Source organism: Gymnodraco acuticeps, unplaced genomic scaffold, assembly GCF_902827175.1.
Source record: "Gymnodraco acuticeps unplaced genomic scaffold, fGymAcu1.1, whole genome shotgun sequence".
In the NCBI taxonomy this organism is placed as follows: Eukaryota; Metazoa; Chordata; class Actinopteri; order Perciformes; family Bathydraconidae; genus Gymnodraco; species Gymnodraco acuticeps.
The window spans coordinates 7958-28833 of NW_022990406.1; the positions used below are offsets into that span (position 1 = coordinate 7958).

The following is a 20876-nucleotide window of genomic DNA, read 5'->3' on the forward strand; positions in this document are numbered from 1 at the left end:
GAGCAATGTAAACTGCATACATGAAATATGTAAATTATCCTAACAGGGGAAAAACACTGCACAATGAACTGTCCATGCACAAAATGTGTTCCCACAAACATGGTTCATCTGTTATCTCCTGTTTGGTGAACCTGACAAAAATATCACATAACTTCTGCAGAAATACAATTGTTTAAACATATCAAATAAAATGTGGCAAACATATTGAATTCTCAGTCTCTCAAGTGTCGAGACTCATAGTTTTTCTCTCATGATTAGCAGGTACTGAACTCTTTGAGCCCAACCTGGCCTCAGGCTTCTCTCATTCAGCAAGCAATGGACTCTGATTGGAGGAAAGATTAGGCTTCAAACTCTTTCCATTTTATTGACATGGCTTGAACAACATTACTTTGGCGTTACAACACAGCATCAAAAATCAACAACAAAATCACACATGTCGTTCGTAGACACAAAATATCCTGACTTAACTCTTCTGTTCCTCTGGCTTCTAAAACTCAGGTCAATCTCTTATTCAGCATTTCTTTCAAGGATTACTTTTTAGATTCATCAACATTCATAAAACATCTTTGCTGTAAGAAGTTAGTTTACAAAATTGAAACCATGGTGATTTAGACAAATAAAGTTAAAACACGATGTGTAAGCAAATAAAGTACGACATGGTCCTTTATTGGTCCCAACCCTTGGTTATCTATAGTCATTAAAATGTCTGGGTCATTATCATGGCTTGAGCCTATTGCTTTCAGCTCTTTGTCTTGGTCTAAGTTGGCACTGGTCTTAATTCTCCCTTGGTTAGAAATTCTTCACTTTAAAGCAGGTTTTCTCCTCTCCTTACTTTAGCCATGAGCTCTGCTTGTCCTCTCACCTCCATCAGGTACTCGACTCGTTGCTTCCAGCCTAACTTGGCCTCAGATTTCTCTCCCTCAATGAGCAGGTCAATGTACTCTGGAGTGGAGAGAGGATTTGGCTTCAGTGCGATCTCTCCTAGTCTCTTCAGACACTCAGCAGACCTCTTCATGATCTCCCTCACTTCAGCCTGAAGACGCTGATATTCAGCCTTCATATGAGCGATCACTTCCTGAACAGTTCCCTTAGCCTTTGAGGCCTTCAGGTACTTTTCTTTCAGGTCCTGCACGGTTTGCTTTTCTTTAACCTCCTTATACTCCCATCTGTACTTCTGGTTAACATGTTTACTCCAATGACATTTGTCTGGACACTGGGTACAGTTTCCATCTGGTCCCATTGCAGGACACTTCCTTTTATCTGCATCATTGGCATATGGACATTCTGTGTGACAGGTGAAATGACACAGCTGACAGTTGGTGTCGAACGTTCCAGTGCCAGATATATCTACTTTAAAAGGCCTTGTGACAACTACTTCAAACTCACATTTTGCATTTCTGCTGCACTCTGCGTCATGCAGTTTAAGTTGTTCAGATGTCTTGTTTATCTCCTCAATCTTGGCTAACCCTACTTTAACCTGCTTCTGCACATTTTCCATTGAGATCTGGAGCTGCTTTCTTTCTCTGAGGACTTCCTTTGTCAATGTCAAGCTTTTGGTTGTTAGCTTATTTAAAGCAACAAAGAACGTCTTCATGCTTTCTGCCACCATTTTCCAGAACATCTTTTCAAAGCCTCCCTCTTCCTCCTCTCCACTGGAGTCAGCAGCAGCAGATGATTGGTTCTGTGCAAACAAGGCAGAATTATTGAATTTGAAGTGAACTGGCAGCCCGTCTTCTGTTTTAGGACATGGGACGCCTGAAGCTTTGATCGCCTCTAGAACTGGTGGGCGTTGGCCGTCTGCGAATGTCACCAGAACCTGGATGTTCTCTTTCACATCTTTGCCAAAGATTGAGAGCACAGAATCAAACACATACTCCTGTCTTGGTGTGAGCCGAGCTAAAGAAGCCTGAACTACAAAACACACAGCGTCAATTTCACTGATGCCACGCTCAGCAGAGAAGAGATTAAGAAGCTGTTGTTTGATCTCCTCGTCTCTTTTTATTCCTCTTGTATCTCTAAAGCCTGGAGTATCAACAATGGTCAGAGAGAAAGGGGTTTTAAAGCCCTCTTGGTGGTTGATTTGGTACACAGTGACTTCAGAGGTCTGGCTCTCAGCTTGAGATCTCGACTGATCCTCGTTAACTAACTTGAATCTGAAATCGTCCTTCCACTCTACACCAACGATGTAGTTGATGAGTCCATTGATCAGAGTGGACTTTCCAGATCCAGTTGCTCCGAGAAGCATTATTGTACGATTTTGCCTCATGCTGTCTTTGCCAAAGTTGTACCTCCGGCATCCATCAACGTCCATGTCTTCTTCTGTCAGAGGCAGTTTGTAAACTGAGGGAGATTCAGTATTGATGATTTTGCTTTTACGTTTGAGGAATTCTTTAAGATATGCAGGTGTTGTTGTGCGGACATTAACAGCGATGCTTTCTTTGCTTCTTCCAGCTGCACCACAATCACACCTGACCCTGACAGCGTATTCTGTCTCTGGCTGAAGTCCTGAAATGATCGCCTTCTCAGCTCCCACCATATCAATCAATCAATCAATGTTTATTTATATAGCCCAATATCACAAATGTTACATTTGTCTCAGTGGACTTTACAGTTTGTACAAAATATCAGTATGACAATACGACACCCTCTGTCCTTAGACCCTCACATCGTACAAGGAAAAACTTCCGGAGAAAACCCACAGTTTAAAGGGAAAAATGGGAGAAACCTCAGGGAGAGCAACAGAGGAGGGATCCCTCTCCCAGTGGAGATCTTCCTCTTTCACCTGTTGGTCTGGTTCGGCGTACTCCACGATGTAGCTCAAAACGTGGACATCTTGTCCGAGCTCAGCAGGTTTCTCCCAGCTGACTGATATCTCACCTGAGGTAGATTCAACGTGGAGTTTTCCAGGAGGGCTGCAGGGTAAGGTTTGAATGGATCCACTGACTTCATTGGCTGGCCCGGCACCTACTGGTGTCTCTGCCCTGCATCTGAACCTGTACTCTGTGTTAGGACTCAGGCCGCTCACTGTGACTTCTTCAGCTCTGGATGCTGTCTCTTGTTTCCAGCCGTCCTCTCCTCTGACACAGTACTCAACAGAGTAGGAGGTGATGTCCTCTGCTCCAAATCTGGGTGGAGAAATGTTCAGCGTCACACTGCTGTGGTTTATATCACTTCCTGTTACTGTTGCAGGCTTTGAAGGCGGCTCAAAGTTCTCATTGACAGAAAGGCCGTCTGTATAAAGGTAGATGCTGGCACCTTTCTGTGTCTCGTTTGTTAAACCCACCGTCAGAAATGTGATGTTCTTGTTCTCCTTGTTGGCCTCTGCAAAATCACTGAAGAGCTTTGCTTTATGCCGCATTGCTCCCCATTCTTCTCTTGAGTTGTACCATTGATCTGGAGGGTGTGGATCTTGGGCATCATCTGGTTTGGGTGTTTGTTTAAGGTAGTTTGATAAAGTTGAGAGGTACGGTTCATCTCTTCCCAGCGAGGTGAAGACAAAACACACAGCCTGCTCTGCTTTGAAGCTTTCTTTGTCCAGGTCTGTTTGAGATGAGATGATCTTGGTGTTTGTCATCATGTCGGTCAGAGACATCACGGTGTAGATTTCTCTCTCCTTACAGTCCATCCACTCGTTCAGGTCCTTGCTGTTGAAAGGAGAAGAACATGTCTTCCTCAGTTCCTCTGCGAGCACAGCTTCTTCTTCTCCTCCTCCTCGGATTGATGGAAGTTTCTTTGCCAGGGTTCGTTGGAATTCCAGTTTGAACTGAGAGCACTTCTGTTTAAAGGTTTTGAGTTTTTCTCCAATCTGTGGGAACTGCTGTGCAGTTTGGGTTCTCAGTGCATCATTGAACCTCATCTCCAGGTCACTGAAGTCCTCCAGGACACTCTGACATTCTTCAACTAATCCTATACTTATCTGACGGACAAGTTTAGCGGCAGTAGAATCTAAACATGTCAGAGGCAACAGCCTTCACTGGTACTGCGTTTTCCCTGTTGGCTCCCAGCAGCTTTGGCAGACTTTGGTACACCTCTACTGCCTCCTGAAAGGATGTCGGAGGTTTCTGAATAAAAAAGTCTCCAAAGAATCGGCAGGAGAATTTCTCAACATTTGCTTTGTCCTTGTCTTCCATTTTCAGCGAGCCTTTACCATCTATTGAAAGGGAGCTAATGTTCTTGATCATCACCTTCAAGTTGCCCTGAATGTCTCGATGGTTCTCGTTGACAGACACCTCACGGTCAAAGACAAAGAAGGCTTGTGCCCCATAAAGGATACCTGTGACTACATGTGTTGCTATTCCTTTCTCAAACACAAACTGATGTTTCTTAACATCCCCAAGATGATTCATGGACAGTTCTTGGAACTTTGTGGTAGCTTGGTAATTCAGTGTTACTCTAGCATGATCTTTGGAAGTCTTGCTATCGTTCAGGTATTTGGCTGATCCACCAACCTTTACCAGTCCACCCAAGAAACTTGCCTTCAGTGATGCTTCAACATTTAGTGCTGAAGATTTGTCCTCAATTGATTCAGATGCAACTATACCACAATCATTATAATGCTGTGGTCTTTCTCTAATATGATTGTTAAGGTCATCACAGTCCCACAAAGTGATTCCTGCAAAAGAAGAACCAAAATCAAGCTAGAACCAGATTAGATGTTAATACACACTATAACTTTAAGGGGAATCAAAGCATCGTCTTTCCAATAATTGTAGCTTTGCTGTTGTTAGGAACTGAAATATACAATGATTTGCTCAGTGATGCAATTCCTGAGAACATTAATGATAATAGAGAAAGCTTGTCTTGCTTACAAGACAAAGAGACACAAATCAGTTTAATGTACTTGACTATTTTCATGACTGTTACACTGCGTCCTTGTTGGGAACCTGACAGTGTGGAGACACCGCAGTTGTTGAGCAAAACCATAACAAAAGTGATATGGCCAGGCACGATGATACAGGGTTATTTTGGGTTATTTCTATGGTAGTTATAGGAAACAGATGTTCATTTTGAGTTTTTGAATTCTGAGCACCTTCGTCTAGCCGTCCTGAGTTTATTCCTATAAACAATAAAAGTCAAATAACTTCCAGTTCAGCGGTAACAGTGACAGATAACAGCAATCAGTAGCCTACACATTGTAGAACATTGTGTGACTCATGTATGGGCTTACATTTTGTCTATTTTTGAAAAATAATTTGTGTGTAAATATGTGATTTGTAAAACACCACAAATGCATTTAAAAGATTTGCAAACTCACAAATACATTTGCAAATGTAAAACGGATCTGCATATACGCTAAATGTTTTTACAAATTAAAAAAAGATCTGTGAATATCTCTTTAACATTGACAACTTTCGATCAGGCATTTGTGAATCCATTTTGTATTTGTCAATCAAAAATGCGCTCGTGGATCTCAAATCTCTGCTTTGCACATTTATTTGTGAGTTTGCAAATCTTTTAAATGCATTTGTGGTGTTTTACATTTACAAATCACATATTTACACACAAATTATTTTTCTGTTCACACAAATAATTATGAGACATATCTATGCCATAGTCATGGCATGTTAAACTAAAAGTATTCAACCAAAATCACTGTATAGTTTGGCTAGCTCTGCTCTCAAACAAAGGATAAGGACAGCACTACTTTCTCCAGCATCCATCAACGGCCAAAATAACCCTGATGAGAAGGCTTTCCTGCAGGTAGTTAAAGCCAAGATGGATACTTCACGTCACAACTGGCGTCTAGAGTGCTGATCTCCATGCTGCAATCAAACAAGACCTGGAGGCTATCCAACAGGGCACCTAAGCGGACATTATTTATATAAAAATGTCATAGCTGAATTATGTCCTTTAGCTCATGCACTGATGGATTCTCTGTTGAACATTTAAAGATATTTGGTGCCAAGTTGTTGCCAGACTTCCTCTATGTTTTTGGTAAATCTTTTGTCAATGGCCTCCTTTGTTTGTTAAGATATTGGCTCATCTCCTGGAATAAAAGCTGCCTTCCATTGTTTCCCCACACCACACTGATTTTATATGAAAACAATCTCTACTCTAATGTCAAGCATTCCTCAGATCCCAATCAACTGTTTGAGTTGATATGGGCAACCTTTGGAATTGGTCCAAAAAAATTTCCTGATCTGCCCCTTTACTCTGCGGAGTTCCACAGGGATCAATCCTTGGCCCCAAAACATTTTCTTTATACGCTTTACCTCTAGGCAACCGGCTCAGTCAGTTTCACTCTATCTCTCACCACTGTTACGCTGACGACACACAGATTTACTTTAATGTTTGTCAAAATGTGATGGGTAATATTAGTACTCTCCATCACTGACTGTATGGATGTCACTTAACCTCCTTAATTTAAATTCATACAAAATCGAGGTCTTTCATAGTGTTCCTGGTAACTTTGTCTCTGACATAAATCAACACCCTGGCCCTCAACGTTGAACCATAGACAAGAAACCTGGGTGTGATCTTTGACCAGAATCTGAACTTGAGCCTCACACAAACAAGCTAGTCCAAACCTGCTTCTTCCAACATCACAACAATCTAGTCCATGCTATCAACAAACAATCTTAAATAACTTATTTATAGCTTTTCATCTGTGTGTTTCGTTCCTGGCAAAAATAAAATGTCTGTTTTTAAAAGGTGATGTTTTTTCTTCACCAGGGACGAGAGAGTCGTTGCGGCAGTCGTACAACATCCCGAGGCTGAAAGGCCGTCCGAGCGCCGCCACCTCCATTGTCCCGCTTCCTTTAGAGGTCATCGCTCCGAATGAACTGAAAATAATCGACAACAGCTGGTTAGTTAACTTCAATGATTTGGTAATCATGTCCAACCATGCTCACATTTTGATTTCAATTAGACCTTTTTACTCAAAGAAACACAAAAACTCCACAAATTGACACTAACTCTAATCAAGCCCAAATTCAAAGAGACTTTAAAAAAGCTACTTGAACTGCTGTACACATTACTACACTCTCGTCGTCCTCATAATCCATTATTACACGTTACTTTTTATGATAAGACATATTTAATTTAAATAAATTGCCATTCATGAATCACTCATCTTATAAAATAAATAAACAGACAAAGTTTTTAATTTATTGAGAGGGGACATGCTGTGATTGGCTTAATTTATGAAAACAATTGTGTCACTTTCACAGCTTTATTGCACTTATTTTCCTTTATTTCCTTTATGTCTATCCAAAGTCACTCTGTTGGAGGAGCCTGGGTCTTAGGTTGTTATTGCTAAAACCAGTGCCCGAAGTGGGCCACTACTCACCGCTACGCAGTACCGGCACTTCCACATTTTATTCTTTGGCGTATCGTGACTTTTATTTGCGTACAGGCACTTCTCACAGGCTGCTCTACTCAGCCCTCTAAAATCATGTTCCATTGATCCTTTTGCCTTTAACAAGAACACATATTGCTTTACCCAGGGAGCAGTGTATTCCCAGCGGATACTCCAAGACGCATGCGCACCACGTTGGCGGTCAGGTGCTGCCATTAGCAAACCTAAACTATCCTCTGCTATAGTCCGTTTGACGAGAGGGACATCCAACACTTGCATTACAAGGTAGCGCTGTGTGCGCACTACGCAGTACGTCAATTTGAAAAGCTGCAACACTTTTTTGCTCTGGCCTAACACCGTTATGTGTGTTTAAAGCAAAGACTGTTTGCTGCATACAGGCCCGTATCCAGGATTTTGTAAATACCGAGGTCCAAAACATGCCAGTGGGGCTCGGGGCTAGCAATACATTTGATCTCTTCAACCTTTTACTCACATTATAATGAAAGAAAATCATTGAAACTTTTGTTAAAAGGTCTGACATTGGATGAATGTGTCACGGTGTGTGAAGCAGGTAGGACCCAAATGCAGATTAAAGTGAGAATTCCTTTATTTCAAGGCTAGGTGCTAAACAAAGACAAAACAGAACACTCACCGACGAACTAGTCATGACACAAGACGAACCGACAAAGACAGACAGAAAAACCAGAACTTAAATACACACAAGACTAATCACAGAAACAAGACACAGGTGAGGAGGGAGGAGAAAACACAGGGGCACCAGGTGAACACAATCGGGTAATCAGACACACCAGGGAAACTAACGACCGGGAACCACAGACAGGTTTAAACAAGACACAATGCAGACAGAAACAGGCAAGACAGGAAGTGAAGACCTTTCAAAATAAAACATGAAACAAGACAAGACAAAATACAATACAGGCAGATAGTGACAGAATGAAATTAACTTTAGCTCTCTAGCTATTTTATTCATGGGTTTAAACCAAAGTATAGCTGCAATATAAGTTATTATGAAGGGCCGTGTAGGCCAAAATTCAAACTCACCTCGCACACACACTACTGAAAACATCTGGCCTTGGACACACACTACTGAAATACTCTCACATTCACTACTGAACACCTCACACACACACTACTGAAATCCTCTCACATTCACTACTGAACACCTCACACACACACTACTGAAATCCTCTCACATTCACTACTGAACACCTCACACACACACTACTGAAATCCTCTCACATTCACTACTGAACACCTCACACACACACTACTGAAATCATCTCACATTCACTACTGAACACCTCACACACACACTACTGAAATCCTCTCACATTCACTACTGAACACCTCACACACACACTACTGAAAATTAAGCCTCACACACACACTACTGAAATCCTCTCACATTCACTACTGAACACCTCACACACACACACTACTGAAAATTAACCTCACACACACACTCCTGAAAAACATTTTACTGAAAGGTTCTCAGTAGGGAATGTGCATGTGTTTCACCTATGTGTGTGTGAGGGGATTCTTGCTGTAACGGAAGTCATTCTTGCTGTAACGGAAGTCATTCTTGCTGTAACGGAAGTCATTCTAATGTAACGGAAGTCATTCTAATGTAACGGAAGCCATCTGCTAGTGGTCTCTTTGCTATCCCCGTTAGCTTCATTAGCTCCAGGCTGCTACTCGGACGTGTTTGTTGTGTGGAGTATTCTTCTTCATTGAAATATCGCACTTATCTTATGGCTCTGCGGTTCAAACAGACCGTCCATGAATGCAGTTTATTCGGTAAGTAAAATTCAAGCACTTTATTTCTTACTTGTCTTTTTATTCAGCTAACAAGCGAGACGAAGCTACATCTGTGCTAACGATGCTATCCGTAGCATACAAGTTAAAACATAATAGAGAAGTGTAAAACATTAAGAATGATTATACTGTAAAACATAAGGCTTCTCGGTGAGGTTGGTAAAATAAGGTCATGCTTGTACATTAGTTAGTTTGCTAGTTAGGTAACTGTATGCATTGTTATTGTTAATTTAAAATAGCTATGCTCGACGATGCAGACAGCTAGCGTCACATTAGTGTTGAAGAGCAGAGTATGAGATTAACCCATAGATTAACCTCACTATAAGATCTGTGTATCTGAACAATATGAATCTCACATTTCCAGTTGGTTCCAGACATAACGTTAACGTAGATATTGCAATATGGTTTGTTGTTTGTTACTTAGCATTTTATTATCATTACACTGGAGAAACCGACTTATTGTGGCAGCAGAACGTGAACATGTAACTTAATGCCTGCATTTGAGGACGAAAAATAGCTCAGTCAATGCTTTAGGGACAAGGAAATGATTTGTTTAAATATTAGATATGACGTTATGTGTGCTTCTGTGACAATGAAGCTTATTCATTGCATTACATTTGTTGAAGATGTTTGTCTTTTACCCTTACGTGTGTGTTACACATGAATGTGAATATGGCATAGGACAAATATTTAAATTGACTGTCTCATGAAAAACGATTCTGAAATAAAAAGGACCCCAACTATAATACACAATCCAACTGATAAGATACAGTAAGGGCTTTGATATCCAGCACTTTTTTTTAAGGATAACAAAAAGATTATCACATGACATTTGCATGTAAAAATAGTCTGTGACCAACACATTGTTACTTTACATATATATATGTTTGTTTAAAGTTTCCAGGTGATGCAGACAGACCAGAGGATGCTGACCACGAGAGACAGACCTATTCCTAACATCAGTGAACTTCAGCATGGACTCAAAGGTACAAAGACTCCTTTCATACTGTACAAAGAATCGATAAACGTTCTGGTTTAAATAGATAAAGTAACAACTATAATCAGCTTTCACATTTCAATGTATTTAAGGCAATTATTATTTTACATTGTGAGAATTGCTACCATTTGTCTTTACATATTGTCTGTAAAAGACGTGGTAAAAGTGGTTCTTGCAGTGAGACAACCGAGCAGTTGAATATTATTTAATAATAAGATATTTTAATGTTGATTAACTGCAGACTGTTCATTCATAATCTGATTATCTTTGTAGTACAAAGTGCTGAATTAAAAAAACACATTAAAATTAAAAAAAATACATTATTTCTACAGCCGCTAAATAAACAAACCTTTCATAAATAACACACTTGCTCTGCAATAATGTCATGTTTCTTGTCATTTCTGTTAGGAAAGGACATACCTGAAGGACACAACTGCCTCACCGTTTTCTCAGAGGGGCAAGAAGAAAATGAAAAGCTGATTTCAGATTAAAGACCAATACAGGACATTCACTAAGAAACTACACTTTTATTGTGAACACAAAGTCAAACAGGACCATCATTTGTTTGTGACAGCTGAGCCCAGTATGTGCTCACAGATGCAGTGAGGGGGTTTCTTCATCAGGCCTGGTCCTCCTCCATCAGGCCTGGGCCTCCTCCATCAGGCCTGGGCCTCCTCCCAGAGAAAGACCTCTCCACCTCAGTCCTCTCCAGCCAAACCCACAGACAGGACATCCGTCATGCTGAGGTTTCTCCCAAAGTCTCTGCACGCTGTCTCAATTGATCCACACTGTGAATATGAGGGGGAAATGTGTGTCATAAATGCTTTAGACAATAAGAAATATGAAGTTAACTGTAAGGAATGGCTCATTCTTTTTTAAATAGACAAAACTATTACTGTATTTCAATATCTCACGTCTGAAAGTTTAATTTAAAAGAAGAAGAGGCCCCAAAAATAAAGATTGGTATATCAATAAATGTAGTTGATTTTGTCTTTTTAATTGTTTAAAGTAGATATAACTGGTACTTGAGAGTTTGAATACAGTCTGGTTGCGGAGGAGGCACACAGAGAGCATATAGCTACCATCACATGTAACTAAGCTTGACTTGAATTTATTAAAAGTATAATTAAGTAACAGCAACAAATCAATAACAAAAATCATGCAAAAATGTGAATCTTTGCTGGATCCACTGTTGAATTTACCACATATTGTATATTTTAGAAACCTTAAGGCATTTATAGATTTGTATGTATGTATTGTATGTATGGTGTATAATTCCCGGCCTGACATATTGTCCCAGTCCGGCCCTGGTCCTATGCCATATTCCCATTCATGTGTAACACACACGTAAGGGTAAAAGACAAACATCTTCAACAAATGTAATGCAATGAATAAGCTTCATTGTCACAGAAGCACACATAACGTCATATCTAATATTTAAACAAATCATTTCCTTGTCCCTAAAGCATTGACTGAGCTATTTTTCGTCCTCAAATGCAGGCATTAAGTTACATGTTCACGTTCTGCTGCCACAATAAGTCGGTTTCTCCAGTGTAATGATAATAAAATGCTAAGTAACAAACAACAAACCATATTGCAATATCTACGTCAACGTTATTTCTGGAACCAACTGGAAATGTGAGATTCATATTGTTCAGATACACAGATCTTATAGTGAGGTTAATCTATGGGTTAATCTCATACTCTGCTCTTCAACACTAATGTAACGCTAGCTGTCTGTATCGTCGAGCATAGCTATTTTAAATTAACAATAACAATGCATACAGTTACCTAACTAGCAAACTAACTAATGTACAAGCATGACCTTATTTTACCAACCTCACCGAGAAGCCTTGTGTTTTACAGTATAATCCTTCTTAATGTTTTACACTTCTCTATTATGTTTTAACTTGTATGCTACGGATAGCATCGTTAGCACAGATGTAGCTTCGTCTCGCTTGTTAGCTGAATAAAAAGACAAGTAAGAAATAAAGTGCTTGAATTTCACTTACCGAATAAACTGCATTCATGGACGGTCTGTTTGAACCGCAGAGCCATAAGATAAGTGCGATATTTCAATGAAGAATACTCCACCAGGCATCAACACAACAAACACGTCCGAGTAGCAGCCTGGAGCTAATGAAGCTAACGGGGCTAGCAAAGAGACCCACTAGCAGATGACTTCCGTTACATTAGAATGACTTCCGTTACATTAGAATGACTTCCGTTACAGCAAGAATCCCCTCACACACACATAGGTGAAACACATGCACATTCCCTACTGAGAACCTTTCAGTAAAATGTTTTTCAGGAGTGTGTGTGTGAGGTTAATTTGCAGTAGTGTGTGTGCGAGGTGTTCAGTAGTGAATGTGAGAGTATTTCAGTAGTATGTGTGCAAGGCTAGATGTTTTCAGTAGTGTGTGTGTGAGGTGTTCAGTAGTGAATGTGAGAGTATTTCAGTAGTGTGTGTGCAAGGCTAGATGTTTTCAGTAGCGTGTGTGTGAGGTGTTCAGTAGTGAATGTGAGAGTATTTCAGTAGTGTGTGTGCAAGGCTAGATGTTTTCAGTAGCGTGTGTGTGAGGTGTTCAGTAGTGAATGTGAGAGGATTTCAGTAGTGTGTGTGCAAGGCCAGATGTTTTCAGTAGCGTGTGTGTGAGGTGTTCAGTAGTGAATGTGAGAGTATTTCAGTAGTGTGTGTGCAAGGCCAGAGGTTTCCAGTAGTGTGTGTGTGAGGTTCATTTTCACTAATATGTGTGAGGCTTAATTTTCAGTAGTGTGTGTGTGTGAGGTGTTCAGTAGTGAATGTGAGAGTATTTCAGTAGTGTGTGTGCAAGGCCAGATGTTTTCAGTAGTGTGTGTGCGAGGTAAGTTTGAATTTTGGCCTACACGGCCCTTCATAAGTTATCATGCATCTTGTCGTCCAGGGTTCGAGTTATAATCTGAGCTTTATGGGGGTCTTTAAGACTAATGTGCAAGCACACACACACGCACACGCACACACACACACACACACACACACACACACACACACACACACACACACACACACACACACACACACACACACACACACACACACACACACACACACACACACACACACACACACACACACACACACACACACACACACACACACACACACACACACACACACACACACACACACACACACACACACACACACACACACACACCCTCTACTTGCTACAAACTTAAATTTGAAAAGGTTCAACTACGCACACCACATAACACATTATCTCAGCTTGCGCAGCACGCTCACAGGCATAGATTGCGCACCTTGGAGGTCCGGACCTCTGTGACCTTAATGGTGGGAACGGCCATGGCTGCATAGACTGTGGCTGCAATGGGGCTTATTTAATATATATACACCTGTGTTTGAGACCTTGATGTTTTTGTATTTGTGTTTATTTCTATGCATGTAGCTTAATACTTAGTGAACTCTGGTTAATTGTAGTTACTCTACTCAGGAATGCATATTTTGAGAAGTTATTATCAGGTGTAGGCCCCAGGCCTTCTCAAAATAACCAGATATAAATAAAGTATATGCACATAGTCCTACTTCCAGATCAGCACCTCGTCACAACCCTTGGGCTGAAGTATTTTATATATTTTTCCATTTTCTCTGTCAATTTATTTGCAAGTCATTTTTCTTGGGTAAAGTGTATTTATGTACGCTAACTTGTACTTGACCTTGAGTAGGATACTCTATTAGATCTAATCTTTTGTACACGCTGCACTCTTTGATCTAAGTTCTGAAGGGCTTCATCTCCACCTATAGATATATGTTTGGTATTTCAAATGAAGGGCACTGTAATTAAACCTGGAGCAGACTGGGAAGGACTGTGCTTTTTATTCACTGTAATAATTGTTTACTGATAAACAAGCCAATATGTAAATAAGGGCGTAATGGCACTTTGATCCCCACTTCAAGCTCCGGCTAAAACTACACTACAACTGTTGTTCATATGACGATAAAACCATTTAATCTTTGAACCAGTGGCGTAACTATCGCCGGTGCAGCTGGTGCAACGCACCGGGGCCCAGAGCCGGCAAGGGGCCCATGCAACAACAACAAAAATGCAAAAAAAAATAAAAAATGTGATATATGTTTTTATTTTGGAGCCCCAATGGCATTGACCGGTTCACGCAGTCTTCAAAGTAACCAAGCAACCTAAATTCATTTGTAATTTGTCTGTCCGATGACCTTGCTCTCTTTCATGTCATGTGATACCTTGCGTGACGAGCGAACCGTTTAATCAACCTGTACTGTACTGTAGCTAGCAGCAGCAAGTTCGGTAGCATTATAAAAAATGTAATAGCTTGCATCTATAATGTACAGCAAGCACAAGAGCAGCGCTCAAAAGAGAAAGGACAAGAGAGAACAAGGAGATGTAACAGCTAAACTGACAAAATTAGACCCTTTTTTTTGTCCTACATCATCCTCGAAATCGAGCGCTAACGTTAGCAATGTTGACGTGCAGCGGCAGCGGCAGCCGGAAGCTAACGATAGCTCACCTGTTACACCACCATCATTGCCATCTAGCTCCACAAGTGAAGCTCTATCCGTGGCCGTGGCTGTGCAACCTTCTTCTCCAGCCAGCCAGAAGGAGAGGCTGGGTTTGGCTGTGCCCGGTGGTGGTCCAACAGTTCCCCCAAGGGCCCCAACCAATAGGGGACTCTATGGCGCTATTGAGACCCCCGACACCAAGATCAAAAGCTATATTATAGGAACCGGTCTATGTAGGCCCAGCCCATTCCCCAGAGACACACATCAAGGAAACAGGCTTAATCCTCTTCTTAGTTCGCTGTGCCGTTGTCAGGCTGTGGTGGTCTGATAGCCATGTGGCGCTTCTGAGTGGTTGTGTATATCCGTGCGTGTGTGAACGCATCAGCGTGCGCTTATGTTTGGGGCGATGGGGGTGGGGGGGGGGGGGGGCCCAAAACAATATTTGTACCGGGGCCAATCACAACCTTGTTACGCCACTGCTTTGAAGTAATATCAGTATATTGCCCAGCCCTGATCTGAACGTTGGCAATGTGGGCAATTCACATTAGCCCATCAGCTAAGATCAGCTACTAACCATGGCCTAATGTCACCTTTTATTGCAGATCTGCTGATGGCAGAAATGATGTCGAACATCAGCTGATGGCGATGTCTGGCCGATGCATCGGGGCTCGCTTGCGTAAAATAACTACAAACAGACACACAACGACTATAGATAAACAGACACATAAACTTGAATAATGGACCCAAGACTACTACACTACTTCAAAGGGACCTCAAAATGAATCAAGACATCCCCTCTACTAAACAGAGTGCATCCTTTGTGTATATTTCCATCCACACATCAACCTGTACTGCATGTTGTATTTCTTTGTGTGTATGTGTATCAATCTGTTTCATACTACAGAGCGAGCTGCATGCTGTTATCTTTGCTGGGTTTAACATCCCATCAGCCTCCTGTCAGCTGCTGGTTCAAACCTGCACCATGCTGCCCTCTGGTGGCTGCTCACACAAGCTGCTCAGGGCAAACTGCACACAGTCTGACATCACAGACAATACCCATGATACACTTTAGGATCCACATCCAAGAACCAGGACTCTCCAACAAGTCAAAAGAGACATCAGCCACTAGTAGCTGTTTCATTGAGACACATGTGACCTGATCCTATAAAGCGGTAAACACCTCAGCAGAGACTCAGCGATCCTCCTCCTCAGTTACGCCTCGTCTTGGTGACCTGAACAGGACACACAGGAGAGACAGTATGAACACATCATAATAAGAACATATGAAATATTAAAATCAGTATTAGATGCATAGACCTTCTCACAGAGGGCGATTCCTGCAAGGAACAGCCGAGTCACTTCTAACAACGTTCAGATTCTGAATGGGCGATATACTGACATAACTCAAAGACTAAAGGTTCAAAGATTCAACGGTTTTATCTTGAAATGCACAACAGTTAAAGTGCAGTTTTAGCAAACAAATTGAAGACCCAGGCGGAGTCTGCCTGCTCTCCAATGTGTTTTGTTTGTTGGCTGCTGCTACACAAACCAACATCCTCCTCACAAGCATTGGCTGTTGGAATGTCATTATGCTCCACATGTGGAACAACAAAGGCTTCTTCAGGTGTGTCTTGTATCATAATGATATTGCTCTGATCAGCAGCAAGACTGTTTTCACCACTACCATGGTCTACATCTGCAACCTCCTCCTCATTGCTATTAACAGTCCAACTAGGACTGTCACTGACCTCGTCATTGTTACTCACCCTGCTTTTCCTTCTAGGCTGGTGTTCTTTGGTGAAATAGAAAATGGTGGGCACTGCAGTGTTTTTCAGGCATCTCCTTCCCTAATAAAAATAATAAACAAAAACACATAAAATAACTTTTTGAGGTCTGTAGATATTCAACTTTCTTTTGAATAATGTTGTTTTAAATGTAAGAGTGCATTATAAAAGACAATAGAGGGTGAACATGTTAACTATGCAGTTAATCCATTCAACAATTACGTGTTTCCAAGATTCAGATTCAAAGGATGTATGTCATATGCACATAGGCTACAGTGTAGGAATGGCAATGAAAATCATCTGTCCCGAGCTCCTCCAACAATGCAACATAGTTATATAAGACATAAAACAATAAAATAAATTCAAAATTAAATTAAGAATAATAAATTAGTGCAGGCAGAAATCTATATACACGTAAATATAATAAGACATATGCAAGAACAGAATGTAAAGATAAATATAGTAAGATGAAATTAAATCCTTTTTTTTTTACAGTGATAGCTGTTAAGATAAATAAGTTATAAGATGACAACAGATGAATGAATGTTGCTATTAAAATAATGATAATAATTAAACAATGCTGTAACCACACCTCCAGAACCCAACCCACTCATTTATGCTTTGAATAACTCTACCTGTACAGGCTTGCATCTATCTTGTAGTCCAATACTAACTGCACAATATTTACTGACACTGAGCGGTGAACATATAACACTGTGCAGACGTGCAACATTCTGCTGCAGTAGAATTCACTATTTGATATAACACTAACATTCCTGACAACAGACCTCAATAGTCATCTTTCATGGTGAACAGGCCTTTTTAATAACATTTTTGAATGGAACATTCAAGCATCAAAATATATATAACTTAAATATACATGACCTCTTAAATTAAAATAAAGTGAACATCACCAATATTATCATTTATAAAATGCTATAACAAAAAAAAAAACATAAGCAGCAGATTTTTCAAGTAAATATAGCAACTACAAAATAAGCGGGTATTAAAGTGTAAACGGACAATAAGAAATGGAAGTGAAAAGGCCTGATGGTGGCGCTAAATCAGAGCCTATCACCTGTTCTCAGTCTTTTTCTCATCATGCATCTTGTGTAGTGATCCAATACCGTTACCATAGCCTTGCCCTTCAACAGTTATTACGAGCCCTGGCTCAGCCTTACTCACCAAGAGCCCAGCGCCTAGCCTTCTTACAGGCAAAGTCACTGATCAAGTCCTTGAAGTCCAGCTTTCTAGCCAACTGGCTTTCAATGGACAGCAAGACTGCACAGCCTTATGGGGGGGACAGGGCTGCGGAGCCTAGAGATGGATCTGTTGGTCCTGGCACCAGGGGGAGGGACAACTGATTTAGTATGAACATTGAATAGCTGCTAAAAATGTGCCTGCATTTATTAAATGTCAGCTAAAAGAGGAGTGAAATGAAAAACCTCTGAATTTTCTGTGAAGATATTAACAGTACTTAAAGGTGGGGTCGGTAGTTTTGAAAATACACAACCGGAAGAAATCTGCCACTTCCTTCCAGAGCCCCTCCTCCAACACACACGAACGTGCACATGACCAATGAGGGCACGAGATAAGTTTGTGCACAGATGGAAGGCTGACAGGCAGGTAGGCCATCCAGTTACTTTAGCCGGCTCAGATGATTGGTCGTGCTTTTTACAGCGCCACGGCTTCCACAGATGATATGTTTTAATGTTTTTTTTGTCGAAGCACTTCAGATAGTCATTGCTATCGGGATGTTAAGAGCATTCCATGGAATATAACAAAAAGTGTATCTCGAGCCGGTTTCTCAAACGTACCTACTGTCAAGATCTGTCTGTGTTGTATTTTGTCTTGTCTTTTTCTGTCTTTTGTTTCATGTTTTATTTTGAAATGTCTTCACCTCCTGTCTTGCCTGTTTCTGTCTGTGTTGTGTTGTGTTTTGTCTTTAGATCTGTCTGTGGTTCCCTGTCGTTAGTTTCCCTGGTGTGTCTTATTACCCAATTGTGTTCACCTGGTGTCCCTGTGTTTTCTCCTCCCTCCTCACCTGCGTCTTGTTTGTATAATTAGTCTTGTGTGTATTTAAGTTCTGGTTTTTCTGTCTGTCTTTGTTGGTTCGTCTTGTGTTATGACCTGGTCTTCGGTGAGTGTTCTGTTCAGTCTTTGTGATTAATTTAGCCTTGAAATAAAGGAGTCATTTTTGTCACTATAATCTGCATTTGGGTCCTGCTTCCTACACACACCGTAACACCTACCCCACCTTTAATGTCAGCAAAACATTACAATGATTATTCACAATGGACTACGCTTAGCTAACAGACTAATTTCCACCACTCAAGGACCACACCCACCTTTTCTTTTGAAAAACTGGGTGACGTACTGTCGCCCTTTAGTTCCTCTTTCTTGTCTTTCTCTCCTTTATTTTCCCCATCCTACCTGACTGACCTCCTCCACAGACACACTCCCACTCGCTCCCTCCACTCTGCTGCTGCCAACCTCCTGTCCCTCCCCACCCGGACCAACCTCAAGTCCTGGGGCGACAGAGCCTTCTCCGTTACTGCACCCACCCTCTGGAACTCACTACCCCAATCCATCAGAGATTCTTCCTCCCTCACAGCATTCAAAACATCACTCAAAACCCACCTGTTCAACACTGCATTCAACCACTGACCATCCCCCTCCCCCCTATTTTCTGTTTTGTTTATCTCTTTTAGTATTTCTTTGTTATCTCTTTTTTTTGTTTTCTCTTGTCTTTATTTTTCTTAATTCTTAATTCTCTGCATCTTTGAGTTTCATGAAAAGCGCTATAAAAGTCCCATGTATTATTATTATTATTATTATCATGCAGCGTGAGAAAGGGAGAGGTGTGTGTGTGTGTGTGTGTGTGTGTGTGTGTGTGTGTGTGTGGTACATTCCTGCTTTTTTTACTTCACCACAATTATTTCTCAATGTTCTTCCAATGAAACTGCCACCCTGGGGTCAGGGTGTGTGACTTTCACAGAACTGATACAAACACTCACACCTGTGTGTGTGTGTGTGTGTGTGTGTGTGTGTGTGTGTGTGTGTCAATCAATCAATCATTCAATGTTTATTTATATAGCCCAATATCAAAAATGTTACATTTGTCTCAGTGGTCTTCACAGTTTGTACAGAATATCAGTATGACAATACGACACCCTCTGTCCTCAGACCCTCTGTCCTCAGACCCTCTGTCCTTAGACCCTCTATCCTTAGACCCTCACATCGTACAAGGAAAAACTTCCGGAGAAAACCCACAGTTTAAAGGGAACATGGGAGAAACCTCAGGGAGAGCAACAGAGGAGGGATCCCTCTCCCAGGACGGACAGACGTGCAATAGATGCCGTGTGTAATTGAAAAGATAATACATTTCACAGCATAGGTAGTCCAAATGTTAGGAAATGCATGTGTCTGTAATAAGAAGATGAATCCACGAGGATATCAACAATCCTGTGGGAGCCATCAGGGAAGTAGTATGGTGAGAGTCTGGCAGGACCGCAGAGACAGGTTCAGCCACGACTCGAAGTCCAGGACTCAGATCCAGTGCTCAGGATAGAGGATCCAGGACTCAGGATAGAGGATCCAGGACACACGACCACAGCAACATGATTAGCCTCGACTAACTCGAAAAGAGATTTGGGGGAAACTGGGTTAATCGGAACATGAGAGTACACAGGTACAAACAGCCAGAAAGACGGAGTAAGGTCCCCCCCCAACAGTCCAAGCCTATAGCAGCTAGACTAACGTGTCTACATACATGCACTCCCTTAGGATAGGGTGAGGGAAAAGGGTAGCAAGTAAGAAGTAGGAAACAGAGGTGGAGAGGCACGCAGGGAGAAAGGTCCCCACTGGAGCCTGAATTGGTTAGAGGCAGTGGTGTAGTGGGCGTTGGACTTGGGGGTACGCCGTATCCCCACTTATTTGGAGCATGATCTTTTTTGTAATAGTCTAATACATATAAAATCATTGCCAGTCTTATCAGTTGCAAGTTTGTATTTGTTGTAATAATGACAAAAACATAATACATTTCACAGTAATTAAAATAAAAAATAAAAACGATTTCCTTAAAAAAGTATGATTCATACTGACCCCGCGGTCACTGACCATAGTCACTGACACACCCACAGTGAGCCAGCTCGCCGCGCCCGTCGATTTTGCGGCAGCTCTTTCCCTCAAGAACGCTAACGAAAAAGCTCTATAATGGAAGGAAAACGTTTTTTACTTGACTTATTTTCTAAAAAGAATATAATTCACAAGAAGAAAGAGGCTAGCAGCACCGAAGCTACAAGTGAAGCTGCGAGTACTACATCATCAGAAGAGCCGCCTAAAGACGTGGATAATGCTAGCTAATGTGCACGTTAGCTGCGCTAGCAACGTTCCCCTGGCTAGCTCAAGCTCACCTTTCCCAGAGGTATG

The 20876-nt window shown here is 41.3% G+C and overlaps 1 protein-coding gene across 1 annotated transcript; it reads right to left on the minus strand.

Annotated features, from left to right (window-relative positions):
* Positions 1-338: 338 nt before the first annotated feature.
* LOC117551841 (stonustoxin subunit alpha-like) lies at positions 339-7965 on the minus strand. The gene is given in 4 exon segments (XM_034224901.1): positions 339-3968; positions 3970-4612; positions 6670-6782; positions 7791-7965. Coding segments are annotated over 3 exon segments (2058 nt in total). The 5' UTR covers positions 6770-6782; positions 7791-7965; the 3' UTR covers positions 339-2653.
* Between the last annotated feature and the right edge of the window lie 12911 nt (positions 7966-20876).